Source organism: Notolabrus celidotus, chromosome 12 (assembly GCF_009762535.1).
Source record: "Notolabrus celidotus isolate fNotCel1 chromosome 12, fNotCel1.pri, whole genome shotgun sequence".
NCBI classification, from domain to species: domain Eukaryota; kingdom Metazoa; phylum Chordata; class Actinopteri; order Labriformes; family Labridae; genus Notolabrus; species Notolabrus celidotus.
The window spans coordinates 17,928,629-17,948,561 of record NC_048283.1 but is presented as its reverse complement, the minus strand read 5'-3'; the positions used below and the strand labels follow the sequence as shown (position 1 = coordinate 17,948,561).

Below are 19,933 nucleotides of genomic sequence, written 5' to 3'. Positions count from 1 at the left end.
GAAGTAAATCTCTGAACAGCCTGAAGCCACTTAGCTTTCCATATGTTGCACCTGAAGTCGTCTCTCTTGGCGAATCATTGGTGACAGACTACTCTTTTAGCTGAACCTTTATGGGGGTTCAAAAGCTCTCAGAGTTTACAAAGTGATGCATCAACCTGAAACCATCAAAAATTCAGAGTGTGATATGATCAAATGATCCGACTATAAAGGGGCTATTCAGCTGAAGGAAACTAGAATTTCTGCTAATGTTTTGTACATTCTAATCTCCTTTTCAAATAATGTTGTTTGCAGATCTTGAATGAGGTTTTACTCAGTAGAATAATAAAATATTATTCTTGTTATTTGTATTAATTTTCTTCTTTTTTTTTAGTGGAACACAGATTCAGCAAAAAGATGTAAATTAGGTTGGAACAGCCTGGCTCTGCATGTCACACTCTAGCACAACTCAAGAAAACTTTTAATGAATGTCACTGCGAGGGAAAGGTGGTGGGAAGGGCTTTTCCTTTGTGTAGTAATTCTGAAAAGCAGATTGCGCTGTAAAAAAAACCCTCTGCTGTACAACTGCATTCGAACATGTGAAAGATGTAGACTCTGAATGAACAGGGCAAAATAAAAGGGATGGAGTGCAATGGCGCCTTTTCTTCCGCACAGTCGGAGAACAGCCGGGGGAGTTGAACGCAGCCCCACTGACCTGGTTGGATCAAAGAGAAAGGTAGGAGGCGAGACCACGAAAAAAGGGAAAGAAAGGGAGAAAGCGGGAGATGGCAAGTGTCTCATTTATACGGCATTGCAATTTAGGTCGATGGATCGCTTGAGTAGCCGTGAGGGGCTCTTTTTGCTCAATGCAATCTATACCCCACAATCTAACAATCAAATATGGTGCCAATAGAGGTGATCCTGCCCAGGCACTCAGCTCTCTCTCTCTGACTGCTGCTGCTACTGCTGCTGCTGTATTTGACTGAGTGCCAGCTTTAGTTTTTATACCTCATTAATTCACAGGAGCGATTGAGTGAGGAAACCGCTTCTTCTCCATCATAAATCAAATGGCACTGCTGCATGTGCACACAAATACACACGGGGGCTAGGAGGGAGACGCACACAACAGCAAAACATGAACACACCAGAGGGAGAGTATCTCAGGGGTTCTGTAATGATTTAATCAGTCACTGACAGAAAGTACAGTGATATTGTGATTGCTAATTTCCACATGACCCCTGTGTGAATAACTGTAGTGAGAAAACATATTAATAAAAACAAGGGTACCATATTAGAGGAAAAATTTGCTGGGAATACTTTTTTTGTCCCCATCATTTTCTGTAATGTGTTCAATCTTATCGTTAGTGTATGTCTGTTCTATTGCATTTCCCCCTTCAGGCTGTGTGAGTGATTTTTATTGCTTATGAACCCAAGTGAAGACGGAGGGAAAAGTGGAGTGGGTTGATTTAGTGCCATCTTCAAGATTATCAGTATTGGAGGACTTAGAAGTTGCAGCACACTTTGAGAATCTCTAAATTAAACTCTGGGATGAGAAAGAGCAGCACGGTGTGTAATTTAGATTGTGTGTGTGTGTGTGTGTGTGTGTGTGTGTGTGTGTGTGTGTGTGTGTGTGTGTGTGTGTGTGTGTGTGTGTGTGTGTGTGTGTGTGTGTGTGTGTTGAAGAGAAGGAGAGGTAGAGATAGAGAGGTTTGATGCTGTAACAGCTGCTAATTATTGCTGCTCTATATTTCACACAGTCTGTTTGATCTCCCGTCCTGGGGAGAGAGATAGGGATTCTCTGTCTCTGCTCCTCTCAAACTCACACACTTTTACACAAATACTAACACACACACACACACATAACCAGACACACACACACACAAGCTCAGGGGTCAGGGGGAGGAGAAAGACGAATTGTGCTCTAATTACCAAATCTCTGCAGGGGTTGACTTATATTTCTGGCCAACACCTCAGGACAGGGAGTGCACGTTTTGTGTCTTGTTTCTGGGTTCGTATTTGTGTCGCCCTCGTGCTGCAGCCCCCCTCCATGTGCTGGCCTGTGATCACTGATATCACGGAGGGCAAATCAATCCAATCTCTCAAAGCACTCTGGGTAGTCCAAGTCCATAGACCATCTGGATGCCGCTCTGTTCTCCGCTGTGCTCTGCTCCCTGAGTGCCGGCCGCTGCAGTGATCAACTGTTTGGCACGCTGCGTTGATGCATTCACTGTTCACCAATCACCAAGCATGGATGCATAGCAACAGTTACTAACCACCTTAACCTTTGGCAAGACATGCACAAGAAAAAAATGTTTCGTTTATGATGACAAAAGACTTCAATTTACTTTACATGTCTGATTATAAGACAGATATTGCACCTGTACTAAACTGTCTGGTGCTGACTTTCTGAGTTTTACTCTTGGCATCCCCAGGGAAGGGAACTAAAGGTCAAGCTGGGTGTGAGATTGAAATGTGCTATTTTGGACAAGATGATTTATCTGTTTGCCAATGAATAAGACACTTTAAAAGCAGACTATTAAAACAAAACACAGTTTGTTTGAAAGGGCAGCATGTTACTCTGCAAATGACAAAAGAAGCACTTTCACAGCGATTCTTCTTTTCCTAAAATAAATTGCCACATCTTGGAGAGGCACTAAATGTCACCATGACTTTTCCCTCAGACCCTTAGGAACTTAAGGATCAGTATCTTTTCAAGGAGATGTTCACCCAGAGATGAAGCCGAGGGACTGAGATTATTATCAGTGTAGTGAAAAGCAAAACTTAAATTCAGTGTGAAATAGTGTGTAATTTTGCCCCCAATGACAACAAAACAGCGTGATCAGAATAAAATTGCAATTCAAGGGGGTCAAGAGCATGAAAGGTTTGGAACCACTACTGTAAGTTGTTTTTAAAGGCTTGGAGTGGCAAAGTTGTAAACCACAGAGTATGAATTCTTTATGTGGAACATGTTGCAACATGTTGCACGATCAACAGGAATCAGAGAGAATAAGGAAAAGCATTAAAGTCCATTTATTTTCACCCAAGCTTTAATGTGACAGATTAGATTCATTGATGTTCTCAAGAACTCGTGTTATATAGGGATATTTTGGCTTTACTGAAGTGGGTTGTATGAAATACTTATTAAGTGTATTACCCACAGGGGATGTGGGTCAGCTCTGACCGGTTATTGAGAAACAGGACAGAGAACTGGCTCAGCAGTATTGGCGAATTATTTTAACAGCAACAAGAAGACACCTTTACGAGCCGGAGTTTACTGAGAAAGAACAAGACTCAAAGGACTGGAAGATAGAGGGGAGAAACTTTTGTGCTGACTTGAGAGCAGAGGAGATCCTAAGTTTCCTTGTGGTGCAGGTTTGCAAACTGTGAGCCAATGCTAATGAATCCAGAGAGCTACTGCTGTCACAAGTTGGACATGGTGACTACTGTATTTTTAGGACCTTTCCTGATCAGAGGATACTGGTGGCTTACATACTGCTGCAGTCTGGATTGCTCTAGAGTTCCCTGCCTAACTGACCGTTTTACAAACTTTCTTCAATTTTCAGAAGTTACATCAGAGAACCAGAAGAGCAGAGTAAAAGTGCATCTTCAAAGTTATTTTTTGGCTCATACTATTTTTATTGCATGGTCTACACCAGGGGTTCTCAAAGTGGGGTCCTGGGACCCCTGGAGGTCCGTGTACCATAGCGTCGGGGTCCGTGCAATAATTAGAATACATTTCTAATAAATTATAAAATTGTGCTGTGTCATTACAAAACAGCATATACACCATTGTTATGATACCATTTGGTGGCTTGAAGGGATATGTCAGTCTTGCTACTGTTAATTTTCTGAAAGCGTTTAAGATCAATTACTTGAAAAGTATAAATGCTGTCACAAGGAAGGAAATGACCCTCTGTTTTAAAGTATACAAGAGGTATTTACTTCATTCAAATTGAAGTGTTATCTGTTTATCACTATGGTACAGGTCTGAAGTATTTAGATTGATAAGTTTTACAATAGAAATAATTCCAAGGGCATCTAAGAGTGCAAATGGTAGGAAGCATGTGCTTAATCTATGTTACAATTATGAGGGGGTCCTTGAAAATTTTCTAACCTGTAAGGGGTCCCTGGCTCCAAAACGTTTAAGAATCCCTGGTCTACACAATATGTTTATCTCATCAAAAACATTATGGGTTGGCTGTTAAATAGGAAAACCAAAATCAAATAAACTACAGATATTAATGTATCAGCTGTTTAGTGTTTCTTTGAAATATATCTTAAACTGATATCAGGCTTTACAGTAGAACTATCAGTGAACGAGGCACAATTTGAGTTGACTTTTAAATTATAGAACAGCTGATCCACTGCAGGCAGGGGAACACATAGGTCTATGTGATGTTTGTGAAACTGTGCCGAAACAAAGTGGCTTACTTAGGGCAAAATAAAGTGCAGAAAAACTTCTAAATAACAACTTACACTCACACCAACATTGTTGTTTGGTCAGCCTTTCTTAAAATGAGCTAAATTATCCTAAATGACGTGGTAGAGTTGACCCTGTCTACAGCGACTGATGGCATCCATGCTGGTTCTCCGTCCAGTTTCTCAACAGCAGGCCCCAGCTGACCCGCATCCCTTGTGGGTAATATAAATACTACAAGTACCTCATACAGCCTCACTGTGGAGAAAAACATCTCTCTAAGACTGTGCAGATCCCATGATGTTGCAAATGAAATGAAAAAAAAGGGTTGTGGTGATTGAACCATTGAAGACGTGTTGACAAAACATCACACCACAGGTCATAGTTAAATCCATGTTTAATTTTATTCTTTCCCATGGTTCTAATATTATCATTTACTGTCAGAATATTTACACTACTGAGACAGCGCAGGTCTTTACATGTGTCAGATATGGAAATTAGTTGTTGTCCTCCCACGGTGTGTGAAAGTGAGGGCGTTTCAGTCCAGAATTACCTCCATCTAATACACAAACACAGTGTCCAGGAAGGTTGAAATGCCTGTGCTGTCTTCACTCCTTTAGAACAACATTTATATTTGTTGAAAGATATTCTCTTACTCAGATAACCTGTGTGAAATGGAGATAAGGAGAGAGTATTATCACTCTTTTCTTGGACCTATGTCTCTGGCATGAAGGCTACTTCAAAAGGCAGCTGCTCTGTCTGTGGTTCAGAGGGAAAGAGGGAGGATGACACAAGCTCAGCTTGTCTTTGAATAGCAGGTGCACCTTTCCCTTTATTGCAGGCCTGAATGAGGAATGAAGGAAAAAAGCAAAGGATCAAAGTATGTTTTCCCACTATCTGCTGCAACACAGCAAAGGCTAGATGGAGAAACGAATTTTCATTTGAAAACAGTCAATAGCCAGGCTGTCTGTGTGTGTATGCATGTGTGTGTGTAAGGGCATATGTGAATAAAGTTGGAGTTGATGCTCGTAAAAGCTCTGACACATCCCCATTTCAAATAGCCGGCTTTTATCCAAATCAAAAATTCCCTATCCCTCTCTCTCTCTTACTCGTCTGTGTTGCCAAGGAAGATTAATAAACATGGCAGCTGCTCTGTGAAAAAATCACAACGCCTTCTGTTGAAACCTCACTGGCCATGCTCTGTCCATGAAAGGCTGTGGGTTCAGGGGTTGCAGGGCGACAGGAGAGAGGGGAGCAAGTGTGGCCGGGTGAAAAGTGGGCGACTGCTGGAGAAGAGGGATGGGATGATGGGAGAGCAAGATGGAAGGGAATAGGGAGGATATGGAGAAAGGAGGGAGGTGAAGGTGATGAGGAAGGGTTGGTGGGTGCAGAGGGGGCAGAGGGTGAGGAAGCTGAACTGGGTGTGGATGGATGGCAGGGGAAGAGGTTGAGGTGGGAGAGGATGTGGAGGACGGGGGCAAGGAGAGTGTGTGTTGTAAAATGATATGATGGAGGCTTGACAGAGAGGGAGGTGGTGGAAGAGGGGGTAGGCTGGGGACTCCTAGAGCGATGGCTTGGGTGAAACTCTCCGGTGGGGTCACATGTGGAAGTTGGAGACTGACCTGGTGGGTGTGCTGTGCTTGAGTTTGCATTGTGTCTGTGTGACATGACTGGGTGTGCAAGGTTGCAGGTGTATACTGTTCCTCTGAAGTCCCAGAGTTTTCTCTCTGTGGTGTTTGAGGGTAGTTTGTCTCTGTGTGTGACTCTGCACCCTCTTGTGACTGTTCCAGGACTTTCTGCATGTGCTCTCTGGCCTGCTCTTGCAGGAGGCGATATTTGCCCATCTCCTCAGCGGTAAAGCTGATTGGTGGAGCCGTCCCTCCACCTGTTTGTTTGTCAACTGTCCTACTTTGCAATGAGGTGAGATTTGGTGTGCCGCCAGATTTTCGCTCAACCATTTCCAGTGTACAGTTTTGCCTGTTGATGGCTACTCCCTGCTCCAGTCCACTACCCTTTACTTCCTTGTCCTCATCTCCCTCCTTCTCCTGACTCCTCTCCAGTAGTCCTCTCCACTTCCGGGTTTTTCTCTGGATCGAAGGTAGTTTCCCAATGAGTGGGAGTAGCAACATCCTTGCTGGTTTCTGTGGAGGAGACTTACTAACGGATTGTCCGGGGAGAGTAGCAAGGATTGGTGGTGGATTGGACTCTTTTTGCTGAGGGGGACTCATGTTGAGGCATTCGATTGTAGGAGCTAAAGAAGTCCTTTGGGGTGAAGAATGAGAGAGGGAGCAAGAGGTGAGGCTGGAAGAAGAGGACATGGGACTACCCTGCTTCTTTGCCTCATCTGATGAAAGCTCCTGAGCTCTTGGGAAAGTCCTGCCGGAACTAAAAGTCAATGCATCATTTGAACCTCCTGAGCAGGTACTGCTCCGGCTCCACTCAAAGCTGAGCTCAGACATGCTGGTGCTGCTGCATGGGCTGCAGGATCGTGGGCTTTGGCATCTGCCTGCCCGTGTGTTGATCGCACCCTGGGGGCTGTACGCCTGTCTACTTGTCCACCACTCAGGGCTTGAGAATTGTCTTGAGCTTGAGCGTCTGGTGCCTGAACTCTTCCACATAAAGCTTGGGCTGTCTCTGCTATCTGCCCCTGTCCTGTATCCTGACGTGGATCTGTGTGTCCCCCAGTCGTCCCAGCTGTCACTGCTGCCCCATGTCCATCTGTCCCAGTCAACATCTTCTGTGCTCAGGTGTCTGCTTCTCTTCCCCCACCTGCTAGGACTGGGACTAAACCTTGCCACCTGATCCCACTCTTCTGCTCTGCTTCTTGATCTCCACCAAGGCTTTGACAGACCCTCCTCGCCACCACCAGGAAAGCTCCCTCTCATCCATTCCCACTGTTCTGCATCAGAAATCCTCCCCCTGTCTCTGCAACCCGATCGCCCTCCCGCTCTCCTGCTCCTCTCACTCTGCTCCCAGACTTCTCTGTGTCTCAAACTCTTCCTCTTACTATGAATGAATTTCCTGTCCCTGTGGAGGATTTTTCTCTTTCTAGCCGGGCTGCAACCACAGCTGTTGTCAGGGTAACAGCAGTCAATGAAACTCCTGGGGTTGCTATGGTGACCACTTTCCCAAAACATCTTTGAGTTACATCCTGGTGAGAAGGCGTGTACGGAGAAGTGAGACCGCCAGGGAAAAGTCACAGTGTCTCCGTCTCGCTTTCCTTCCCCCTTGGTGTTTTTGTCTGCTGTGTGTCTGCTGAGCAGGGAGGAGGCACTGCGGTTCTCTGCCTGCTCCCTGTCTGCCTGTGACTGGGACTCAGTGCTCTGGCTCCTGTGAGGCCCCCTCTTCCTGACAGAGACAGATACTGGCTCAGTCTCACATCTTCCCAGGAGACAGCTGCTCCCTGCTCTCTGTACCCTCCTCTTCCTTGTCCCTCTCTGCCTCCTCCCCTTGCCCCAGCTCCCTCCAGCTTCTCCTCTACTCTCCCTGCCAGTTGACACTGAGGAAACAACGCTCCTCACTTTGCACCTCGCTGATGGCTGCTTTTTTGACTCTTTCTTTTTCTCCCTCCTTTTCCTTTTCCCCAGCTTGTGTTTCTTAGTGCTGGCTTTCTTTCTCTTTTTGTGTGACACTTCTGAGACACCCACGTACGGCTGTGCAGCACTGGCACACTCGCACATTGTCTCACTCCCACACTCACACCTGGATGGGCTGATGCATGTCCCCTGTGTGCCAGGCTGGATGACAGACTCTGATTTACAGCTCAGAGCTGTGATGGCTTTTTCCCTGATCCCTCTCGCACCCCCTAATCTTCCTCCCTTAGGATTCTGGGAGTTTGTGTCAGAGCTGTCACTATGAGCGGGGTCAAATGGATGGGAGGCTGCCCTCGCACAGTTCTCTATACTTAGCATGCATATGCCTCTTTCTGGTGTTGTTTCTGGTGATGAAAGGTTTGTGTTCTTTAGGAACAGGTGTGTCTCTGCCTCTTCATCGACATGTTGCACTACCTTGAAATTTGCTGCAGCTTTTTCCCATCTCTCTGCTCTCAGCCTTTGTTTTGTCTGTCTTTGTAAACAGGTATGAGAGTCTGGTGCAAGAATAGCTGGCACACATGGATTTGATTCGTGTGAAAGAGCACACAACTGATTTTGTTGTGACTCCTGTGGATCCTCAGCCAGTTGCTCTCGTCGCTGGGGATTCGAGCAGAGCGGGTTGCAGCTGTAGCAGATGTTTGGTTGAGAAATGGTGAACTTAAGCAAACTGACAGGCCATCTCAGATGGGTAGAGCCATCTCTCCCCAGCACTGACATATACTGACTTTTCTCCCTCAACCCTTCTGTTTCACGCTTTGTTTCTGTCTCACTGTCTGTTTTTGTTCCCCATATAGTCACCTGTGTTTGGGATGGGAAGAACAGTGATTCCTGGCTCTGATTATCAGGGCTTTCTGTGGGGGTAGGAGCTTCTCCTTTCACTTTGTTTCTTTTTCCTCTCCCTTCTTTTTCTTTAGGAGAATCCCGGGAGATTGGCTCTGTGTCGCTCAGTCCAACACTGTCAACGGTACACTTTTCACTCTCACTGTTTCTCTCCACTGCTACCCCGATTTCCTTGTCAATATCCTCCATTATTCCCTTTATCCTTTCTTTCATTTGTTCCCTTTTCTCTCTCTCCTCCTCCTCCAGGTCCGAGAAGACAGAAGCAGAAGGCTCAAGTCTGGGCCCTCTGCGGGAGAAACAGAAGGACACCCCAAGCCTGCCCCCGGCTTTTCCTCGCCCAGAGAGAGGCAGCTGGGGACACAAGCCCAGGCAAGACTGGGGGTTCACTGCAGGAGGGTCCGCAATAGATGCCAGATGTGTGATCATTGGGGACTCTGCAGGAGCAGTGGGTGGCAGTGATTGTGTTGGGGAATGGTATGGATCTTCTGGCTTGTGGCTGAGAGTAGTACGGGGTCTGCGAGCAGGGTTGAAGGGTACATGTTTGTCATCCCGGCTGTGGCCTCTTTGGTCTCCATCTTTATCGTGTTGCTTGACTGCATTCCTTAGTCCACAAGTCCTTCCTGAGACTCTGCAACAGAAAACCATAGCAATATTTTTTTAGTTGCTGCTTGACCCACAAGTGGCTTAAATTTAATTCTGTCAAAATTGGTTTATGAGTAAGATAAACACCTAAGTAATGAAATACTCTACAAATCAAATGGGAGCAACCAATCAAATACATTCATTTATTTAAGAAATCAAATAAATTGGTTTAAGAAAAGCAAACACACAAACTAATCAATATGTAAAAATAAAAAAGGTGTTTGTCTAAAATAACAATTTAAAGTTTGCAAGCAAACTCATTCAAACACTAATAGTGTGTTACCAACCAGTGGTCCGGTCTGGTAAACCGTGATCTTGCTTGCATTTTCACATTAAACTGACAGGAATGCTTTTCAAAGCAAAAGCCTGACCATGTTTTTCTGCGGAGAGACACCCCTTGTTTTCACACAATGCCTTTATTTTGAAGTTGTGCTCAGGACAGTTATTTGGTGAAAGACGTAACCTGCCCAGCCCCTTATTCGAGCCTACAACGAATCTTTGCTGGAAAAAAAGTTGTCATGATATACGTTGACTGCAGGTGAGTGAATTATTGAATAACATCAGGTTACAGGAAATATTTTCTCTTGTGTGGGCTCCCTTTCCATTTACATCCATCTCTGTCTCTCTCTGCTCAGCTAGTGTCTGTGTTAAGCTTCTTTTTTATTAACAAAATTGTTTCCTGATAAGATCAGCCTCCAACACCTGTATAACACCCAGAAGCATTCCCTGACATGAATAGAAATGTATAAAAACTGAGTCATAATTCATGAAGGAACATAACTTTACTGATCAAATAATATCAGGACAGGAGAGATATGATCCAGTATGAAGTCTCCTCCCTCCTCCTCTCGCTCCTCTCCCAGATTGCAGTGTGTGTATAGCTCTAGCTGTTCAGGGTCGGATGGGTGCGTTTGTTACCCCAACAGAAGGGGGCAGAAAAAAGGAGAACGGTGTGGATCGGTTATTTTGGTACATTTCCCAACTTTTGATGGTGGCTCACAATTGCATACTGTCCTGAACTGAACTGAACTGGACCGCTTGGTGGAAATGCTGCTTAAGTGTCCATAAATACATTTACATGCAATGTTTCAGTTCCAACTATGTGCACAAATGTGCTCACAATTTATGATGGGCTGATTCCTCTCATACACTTCTGTTTTATGAAACAGATGTTCAAAGCACTTCATTTTTTTCATACATATTAAAATACAATAAAAAAATGTCTGTTGCAACTAGGGGTGGGAATTGATAAGATGTTATCAATGTCAATACCATTGTCGATTCTGCTTATCAATCCAATTCCTTATCAATTCTCCTAACCATTCCTGAGTATTTTTTTGAGGGGAAAAAAGTAGTTCTACACAGTCTTCAGCACCAAAAGGAACCATTTTATTTTTTCCAAAATTATGTCTGCACAAGACTGAACATGAATATATCCAACTTGAACATACTGAACAATAGGTTGACCTCATTCTCGGCCGCATGAGTCCCGATGTGGCCTCACGAGTCTGGATGAAAAGATTTTGAATTTGGAGAGGAAAAACGCTTTTCCTCCGGGGGTCATCATGGAGGTATATTACCCGCTCTTGGTGCCTCATTTTCGGCCGCGTGTGTCCGCCATGGCCCCTCAAGCCTGGATGAAAAGACTTTGAATTTGGAGAGGAAAAAACACTTTCCTCCTGGGGGTCATCGCAGAGGTGTTTTACCTGCTTGGTGCCTCATTTTCGGCTCTGTGTGACACGTAATGCAACGTACCGCGACGTGACGTCGTGCTGGGACATGAATCGTTAAGAAGAATCTATAATATTTGAGGTGTACAATTCCGATGGAATTGATCAATTGGAACTGGTTCTGAGTCGGATCCGGTTTATGATTCTCACCCCTAGTTGCGACACAGCAAATATAGTTGATTATAACACAAGTCCTGCTTTTGACAGGGCAAATAACCCTTAATCATAGTTAATTATTTAGGAGTGGGACCTGGGGTGGCCAATCAGATTTAAAGGGGGGCAGGTGCCACCCCTGTCCAACCCTCTGGATGTGCCCATATATATTACCTCTGAGATTTTTCAGACTGATCTACATTATTTCAACAATAAGTATGATAATGAAAGATAATAAGAAGCAGGGGAGAAAGTAAGACAGAGGTAAAATTACAAGAAAGTAAGAAAGAAGAAGCCATAAATAAATAAAGGGATGGAGAAAGTGCGGGCATGATATTGGAAGTCATCGTAATGCTGATCACATATCATCGCCTGATTATAGGAAAACACATTTAATTGCGGAGGGAAAAGGTGCAATCAAGTTGATGATTAGGTGATGTATTGTTTTTTCATCGTTTGTTTTGATTGCTTTAGGTGTGCAAACCTGGAGGCAAGTTTAATATTTAACTTGTTTCCTTCTTTTATATTTGATTCTTTAACAGATTAACTTTTATCAATCCCTCCCTTGAAATTCATCTGTTTCTCCAACAATTCAAGTATGCTCACCAAGAATATGACAGCAGTCTATATTTACTTCACCTGTGGCCTATATAGGACAACTGAGTGCTTTCACATCTGTAGATGCATCCGTCACATCTAAGAAACACTGACTGGATGTGACGCTCTCTAACCCCTCTGGATCATGCGCCTGGTCTCAATACGCACAGGCATACACACACACAGCCGCACACACAGACACAAATACACACAATCACTCACCGCTGAGTCTCCTGTTGCAGCTGTGCGAGCTGATGCAGACGCCTGAGAGCCTTCTCCTGTTTGCGCTGATCCTTCCATGACTTTGAGGCCACGTTGCGAGCAAACTCCCTGTGCTGGAGTTCCTTCAGTCTCTGCAGGAAATGAAAATGAAGTTCAGGACGGAGAGAGTGAGAGAGACATGGAGGACAAAAAGTATGTGAAGGGCAGGGGGTAGCAAGAAAAGAAGAGAAAAGGAGAGATTAGTGTTAGGAGGCTCTCCACAGGCAGCTGTCTTTCAAACCACACACATATCATTCTGCAGCATTTGCAGATGTTCTCCTCAAAAGCCCAAGTCCAATTAACTCCATTCAGCCTGGAAGAAAGTGTCCTCCTCCAATACACAGCTTGAGAGCAAACACAACCAGACTGGTGAATGGCAGATTACTGACACAGTAGGGGTGAGTGACAAGAGTGATTTAATGATAATGATGCTCCTTCTACTGACATTTCTCAAATATTCAATCCGTCATCAGTCATCACAGTTTAGTGTTGGAGGACTTGTACTTCAGTGACATAAGCTTTTACATGTCAAAAAAACACAACGGCCCAGTCACTCATCGTTGGCAAAATAAATATTTGAAACATAATAAAAGCCAAAGATTTAATCCCAAAAATGCTCAATGATTTCATCAGCTGAGTGTTTGGTTTTAACACAATTCATAACTTGACATAGAAATACAGGAAAGTAAGATTGATTTGATTTTGAGCAAACTGGTGAGACTCAGATGCATTAAGCATGGAAAAAGAAAAAACAATTAGCCCTGCTGTGCCAGTGTGCATGTGTATATTTTTGTGTCTATTGGCATAGGTGCGCCAATACTCCCAGGGAAACAATGATTCATGCCTCTTTCTCTGGTTTCCTTTTCTGTCACACTGTAATCCCTCCTTTATCCATGCTTGGCAGGTGTGTGTGTGTGTGCATATTGGTGTGTCTGAAGGCTAAGGAGCCACTAAAGAGTTTGGAAAAAGCTGCAGTATCGTGCACCACTATCCCTCCTATCTCCTTGCTCACTTTCCCTATATTTGAGCTTCCTCTTTGTACAATGCAAGCATGGCATCTGAATCCAGGATTTGTTGTTTATCTTACATATTTGAGAACTTATCCTGTAGTATAAATTGCAACAGGATTACACCACTCTCACTTTTAGATTATGTTAGGCTATTATCCACCCCTTACAGTTTGTATCAAACACACAACACACACACTCATGCACACATCAGATTAGCCCCTCAGACATCAGATTTATTTATACACTCCCTCTCTTTCACACCCAGATCTTGCGCTGCAGCTGACAGTCTTCAGGTTAATCTCTGCTGAGTCTAACACAATCGTGTGTCTTCTTACATTATCGCTCGATGCTTACCATCCCACTGTCAGCCTGCTGGAGACGGCATTAAGAATGTGCCAGGAGCTCCTTAAACATACATGATGTACAGAATAGGTGATTGTGCATTGTAGATGTGTGTTCATGCACGTGTGTGTTTGTTATAGTTTGCTGCAAGACTCTTTGATGGGCTTTGATGCCAAGCTCATTCTATGGGAAATATTAATCATGTTCAAGCAGAGAGGCATGCATAATGAACCGCTGCGGACGGAGCAAGGAGAGAGGCGGAAGAAAGGATCAGTGGTTGTATTATAGCTGTCCATAGCAATGAGAGAGAGAGAGAAAGAGAGAGGGAGAGAGAGAGGGCGAGGAGATGGTTTACAATAGATGGAATATATGAAGATGAATACTTCCTCCTTCCTTCTGTATTTGCACTCTGCCAGATTATTGTTCTCTCTTAAAAACAGGTCCCACTGCAGGCAAACCTATAGCTATATTTAGAGCCAAACAAAATACTGCACGGTGAACCGTTTTTCGCTCAGCACACTGAGCAGAGATATATTTCCGGTACCCATTTCAAAGTAAGAAATACTTTTGTCTTCAAGGATGATTTCATGTCCCCTTCAGCAGGGAAGCAATATTACTCCTGCTCTCCAACATGCCAGTCTCACTATGTGCTATGAAGCTCAATCCGTCTGTCAAAGCCCAGATCAATATTCCTTTAGATGTGTTAAGGAGCGCTCAGGCTGAGGCAACTTTGTGAGTCAGGTTGATTCACATCCACCAGAGCCACCGAATGAGGGGTAGTGTATTCTTAGCATGTGAGGGGCTATGTTGATGGGCTGATTGCCTTTTTGTGTAAAAAAAAAAAGGAGTGTAATACCGTTGTTATGAGTCATTTCTGTAATCAACCATAACTGCTGATAAAGTGCAGCATTCAGACATGTTTATCCTTGAATCGATGACAAGGAAAGGAGACAGAGCAAACGCAATCAGCATCCACCCATTCTCCAAAGCTAATACTCCTGCAGGGATGCTGTCTTCTGCTAGAATTTCAACTGTTGTCTGCTTGGTACGCCGTTTGTGCATGCATGCCTCTATGTGTCTGTGTGTGTGTGTGTGTGTGTGTGTGTGTGTGTGTGTGTGTGTGTCCCTGCAATGCCAGTGGCTACTGTCAGCTCAGTGCCTCATGCAGCTCATTTCATGCGCCTGCCGCTGGCTAAAACAAAGCATTAACATTGGCCTGCAGTTGCTTCAATTCATTTTCAAAGAACAATGACAGTGAAGGAACAGTTTTATTTAATGTTTATTTCATGTTGCACAGTGTGGGCGTTCTGAAGTGGGAAGCGGCTTGGCTCGGTCGAGAGATTGCCCGTGTTTGATGAAGAGTCTGTGTGCACTGCATGTCTGTATGTTTTTGTGTGTGTGTATGTGTGAGTGTATGTCTTGGCATGACAACAGATAGCTGTAGGAGAGTGTGCTATCAGCAGAACCTTCAGCTTGTTAGTCCAGAGTGGAGGTTGTGTATGAGAATGGATGTGAAAGCAGAAGGCAGGAGGAGATCGGCTGCCGGGTCTTTTCCTAATGGTCCATTGGTCTCATCTTGTCCAAACTGTAATAATAGAATCATACTTGAGCTGTGACTAATAGCATAGTGCAGAGTATTTATTCTTTGGTTTCCAAAGGAAGTAAAAATTGTAGAACAAAGGGATTTACTTTTGCAGCATGCTAAGATACAGTAAATACAAATTAACAGTTCTGATTATTGAACTGACGTTGAATAATTTGAAGATTTATTTTTTTATTTTTTTATTTATTTTTTTATTTTTTTAACATATGGACACTCATTTTATTTAAACACCTTTAAGTACAAAAAAAAAAGTTACATAGAACGGTGCCACATTTGAGAGGCACAAGAACCTAAAAAGTAAAATTAAAAAAAGGAAATTAACAGTTGAGGGGGAAAAGGAAGGAGGAAGTGTGTGTGTTGGAGGGTCATCACCACTCATCCCTGATGTTGTGTGGAGCTGCAGTGGTGTGTCTTTGTGAGAGCGAGCCTGTCCCCTGGTGTTGTAGAGGGTTGATGGTGTCAAAGAGTCCCATGTTTGTCAGAGGTAATTCACGTGTTAGCTAATAGGAGCTGTTGGGGCTGCAAGGGAGGTGGGGGGACAGGAAGAGCAACAGCAGCACATAGGAGAGGAGGAGGGAAGGGGAGGGGGTGTTTAATGGCCTTCCAGGAGAGAAGGGGGATGGGGCTGCTAGTTCCTAAAAGCCATGGACTTTGAGCTGCTCCTCCTTGGCCAGGTTGACCTCAAAGATAAATGCGCAGATATTCTTACGCTGGTCCCCCTGGAGCTGGATCACTTCACCATACTCTGGATGCTCAATCACTGTACCATTGCAAGCAAATTTCTTCTTGAAGACCTTGACTAGCTTCTTCTTGTCATAGTCAGCGGCAATGCCCTGGACAGTGGTGAGGGTCTTCCTGCCGTTCCGCTGCTGGATTCTTATATGAATGTAATCGTCTGTCCCGGCTGGGAGCTTGTCATCACCCTTAGTTGCATCAGCAAAGGGGTCAAAATCTCTGAGGTTCTGGAGATCGGACATACGATAAGATTTGCTTTCCTTTCGGGCAATAAGATGGTTAGCGAGCGGATCCTCGGCTAACTTTGACTCTTTCCGTCGGTTCTGGGTTTCTGCCATAATTTGAAGATTTAGTCGAAGTTTCTCATATTTTTGAAGCTTTCTTAGAGGTTGCCTTGGTTCCTTTTTAAATTAATAATCAAGAAAAGCACAAGAAAGTGTATCTTCATGTTGCTATTGCTATAATACGACAGGGATTGGGACACCTTGTGAAGAAAAAATGGAAATTTCGACAATAAAGTCAAAATTTTAATCCCAGGTTAACCTTTATGTCATTTTGAAGGGACACATCATTAACCCTGCTGTTATGTTGCAGGTCAAATTGACCCATTTTAAAGTTCAAAAACTGAAAAAAAAAAAATTGTTAAAAGTATTATTTTGCATTTCTAATGTCACAGTGGATGAAAGGCCAGTGGCATTCAGAGGCTCCTTCCATCTTAGGTAATATATGCCTTCCAAACCAGCAGCATAAAAATCTGTGTTGGATGTGACAGATGAGGTGTCTCTTTTTAATTTATCAACATCACTACATAAACAAAAAAAAATCAAAATTTAAAATAAAATAAACAAAAATCCATGTCATGTAAAACTATTGCATTTATATTTAGGGCTTTTCAATGTACACTAAAAAAAAGTTTTAACATGAATTTAAATGAAAAACGAGTGAGTTATCCTCATTGAGCCATGATCTGTGAGAATTAAAGAACACCAATGGACTAAATCTTGATTTAAATGGTTAGTAATGGAGTTAAGGATTAGATTATGAAAAATGTTCATTGTGATTTTTTGGGGGTTTTGACACTTATGGATAATTGAATATGCCCCTGGTAGAATTGACCCAGGAACATTATTGCTGTTCCAGAGAAACGAACATAACACGAGGGTTAAAGCAACCTGCAGCCGCCTGAACTAAAACAGGAAGCATCTTGTGAAATTATAGGTTAGTATAGGGTTCACAATAACTTCAATCTTTTAGCACATCAGCAACACAGAATCAGGATTCTGAATCGGTTGTGCAAGAAGCTTTCTGTTTTGAAGAATAACAGGCTAACAGACTGCCTGTGCACTCCTCTACAACCACTGTTTGTCCTCAGCTGTTGTCTTCAACTTCACAAGATGATCCACATTTTTCATTTAGTGCAGCTGGCTGCTCCTCTGTTGTTTGAGCCTACAGATAGATTAACCGTGGTCTGCAATTATGACTTCTCTTTTTTTTTTTTATAAAACTACAACTTAATTGTCCTTAGATTCCAAATTTATTCTCATAAACCTTCAACTTTAATAAGTATGTTTACAGCTTTTTACGTATTGTTACAACTTTAATCTCATACATTTTAGTTTCTTTTTTTAAATATATGAGAATAAACTCATTTATGACTTTATTCTTGTAGGTATACAATTTTATTCTTGAAATTTTATTATTTTTTCTTCCTTAATGTGATCCTAATCATTTGTCGTACTATAATAACTTTATCATTTGATTTTTTTATCATCCCTAATTTAAAAAGGAATGCCGTGCTTGCAAAAACCTGCCTGAGATTATTCTTTATCCTCACTTTTTGAGATCAGATTTAAAACATGGTATGGCATTCAAGACCTTTGTTGGTTAAACATTGTGAAGTTTGTCATTCCCAGAAGAATCGCTTTTAGGGTTAAGTTAATAATTTCTTTCTTTCTTTCTTTCTTTCTTTCTTTCTTTCTTTCTTTCTTTCTTTCTTTCTTTCTTTCTTTCTTTCTTTCTTTCTTTCTTCCTTTCTTCCTTTCTTCCGTCCTAAATTAAGGTTAAAATAAATAAATAAATTGGTGATTATATGGAAGAAAAAATGTTGTGCTTTTAGAGTTGACTTTTTTAATGCAGCATCTCTCTTTTTAAAACCAGGGTTAAGTTAATTTTACTCAAAGTTGTTCATTTTGTTCTTTTAACAGAGAGTTCTCCAAAGTTCAAACTTGAGAGAACGTACAGTTGTCTTCGTCCCTGAAATACTTTTGAGTAAATGGAAAACACATTTGTTCACTTACAGTGAGTATAACATAAAACACACATTTCCTTATTTGATCCCAGTGAGCTTCTTTCTGTTAAAAAGATGTTCAAAAGTCGTCTGTAGCCAAGGTGAATGTAAACTGGTACATAATTTGAAGCTTTTCACGGTCTAAGTGAATATGTTGACTGAACGTCTATGTTCAGACCAGATTTCAGTGGGAAGTCTGCTTCTATTACTAAAGTCATCACATTCACACACATGTTAATGCTGTTTGCATGTCACATCTCAAATATTTTGCAGATAACATGGATGTATTAAAATGCATCACAGGCACCAACGAAACTGAAACACCGCCAGTTGGATATGATACCATGATTCAAACTATCACTTCCACTGTGAGCCATTGGATTCATCGCTGACAAACTGCTGTTAGGTATGAAACATCAACAAGTACAGGCTCATGCACAGTCTTCTTTTTCTTCTTCTGTGGTGAATGTTTTAAACTGCTTCTTTTACTATTTCCCTGAACACTCTTGTAAACATCTCACACTATAATGTACCATAGTTATAGTTTTGTATGAAAATCAAATATATTGCAATAATGTGTTTGCATTGCAAGGAATTCAACTACTGCAGGAAAAAAATAACAATTTAACAATATCATGAATTAAAAATAGTGTCTCTGACTTGTTGATGTACAGTGCAGGAATCATATTTAACCCTCCTGTTATGTTGCGGGTCAAACTGACCCTTTTAAAGTATATTTTAGGCAATATATGCCTTCCAAACCAGCTAAATACAGCATAAAATCTGGGCAGCATGACAGAAGAGGAGTTGTGTTAATTTCTCAACATCACTTCATAAAAAAAATAATAATAATCAAAATTTAAAATAAAATAAACAAAAATCTATGTCATGTAGAACTATTGTATTTATATTTAGGGCTTTCCAATGTACATTAAAAAAGTTTTAACATGAATTTTAATGAGAAACGAGTGAGTTAGAGTGAGTTATCCTCATTGAACCATGATCTGTGAGAATTAAAGAACACCAATGGACTAAATCTAGATTTAAATGGTTAGTAATGGAGTAAAAAGTGTATCGGGATTTTTTGGGGTTCTGATACTTTTGGATAACTAAATGTGCCCCAGGTCATTGACCCAGGAACATTATTGCTGTTACTGAGAAACGAACATAACACGAGGGTTAAGCTGGTTGAAAAAGGAAATTAGGTCTTGGGTGTCCAGACCTGATTTCAGCCTGTGTTGAAATCCTGGTTAGTACTCACTGGGATTTTTAGCTGAAGTGCTAATACATTCTTTTTGACCAAATAAGTTTTTTTTATTTCTTATTCAAAGGCCATATTGTCATGGAATATTCAGAAAAATAGTTGCCATATTTCTGAAGAAAAATGTTACCTCTTCAAAGCTGTTGTGACTAAACTGTCTCTGTGTGGATTAGTAAAGTTACCTTAGATGTAGCAGTTTGTGTGTACACAATGTGTTAGTGTGCGCATCTGTCTGGAGATGAGCTGCTTCCCTGCTGTGTATGTGCTTGTAAGAGATGATGTGGTTGTCACTCTTACTGTTACCTGCTGGGAAACTGCAGCCAATGGGCACATTGACATGGAAATTTAAAAGGAGCTTTCCATCAACACATACGTATCACTAACACTTCCAAACGCAATGACAGGAGTTGCTAAAAAGATACCTGCTCACCTGTAAGAGTCTGTTTTGCATGCTGTTACATAATATATGTGTTGTGGCTGTAGTGC

At 42.3% G+C, this 19,933-nt stretch overlaps 2 protein-coding genes across 2 annotated transcripts in view; both read right to left on the bottom strand.

Annotated features, from left to right (window-relative positions):
• Positions 1-5,123: 5,123 nt before the first annotated feature.
• LOC117823305 (G patch domain-containing protein 8) overlaps positions 5,124-19,933 on the bottom strand; it is a 43,462-nt gene continuing 28,652 nt past the window's right edge. Inside the window, exons 3-4 of the mRNA XM_034698450.1 lie at positions 12,171-12,301; positions 5,124-9,454 (exon numbers count right to left, since the gene is read on the bottom strand). Coding sequence (XP_034554341.1) covers positions 5,557-9,454; positions 12,171-12,301 — 4,029 coding nt within the window. The 3' untranslated portion in view covers positions 5,124-5,556. The remainder of the gene's footprint in view (positions 9,455-12,170; positions 12,302-19,933) is intronic.
• On the bottom strand, positions 15,533-16,156 carry LOC117823306 (eukaryotic translation initiation factor 1b-like). The gene has a single exon (XM_034698451.1). The coding sequence runs from the start codon at positions 16,139-16,141 to the stop codon at positions 15,800-15,802; it is 342 nt and encodes a 113-aa protein (XP_034554342.1). The 5' UTR covers positions 16,142-16,156; the 3' UTR covers positions 15,533-15,799.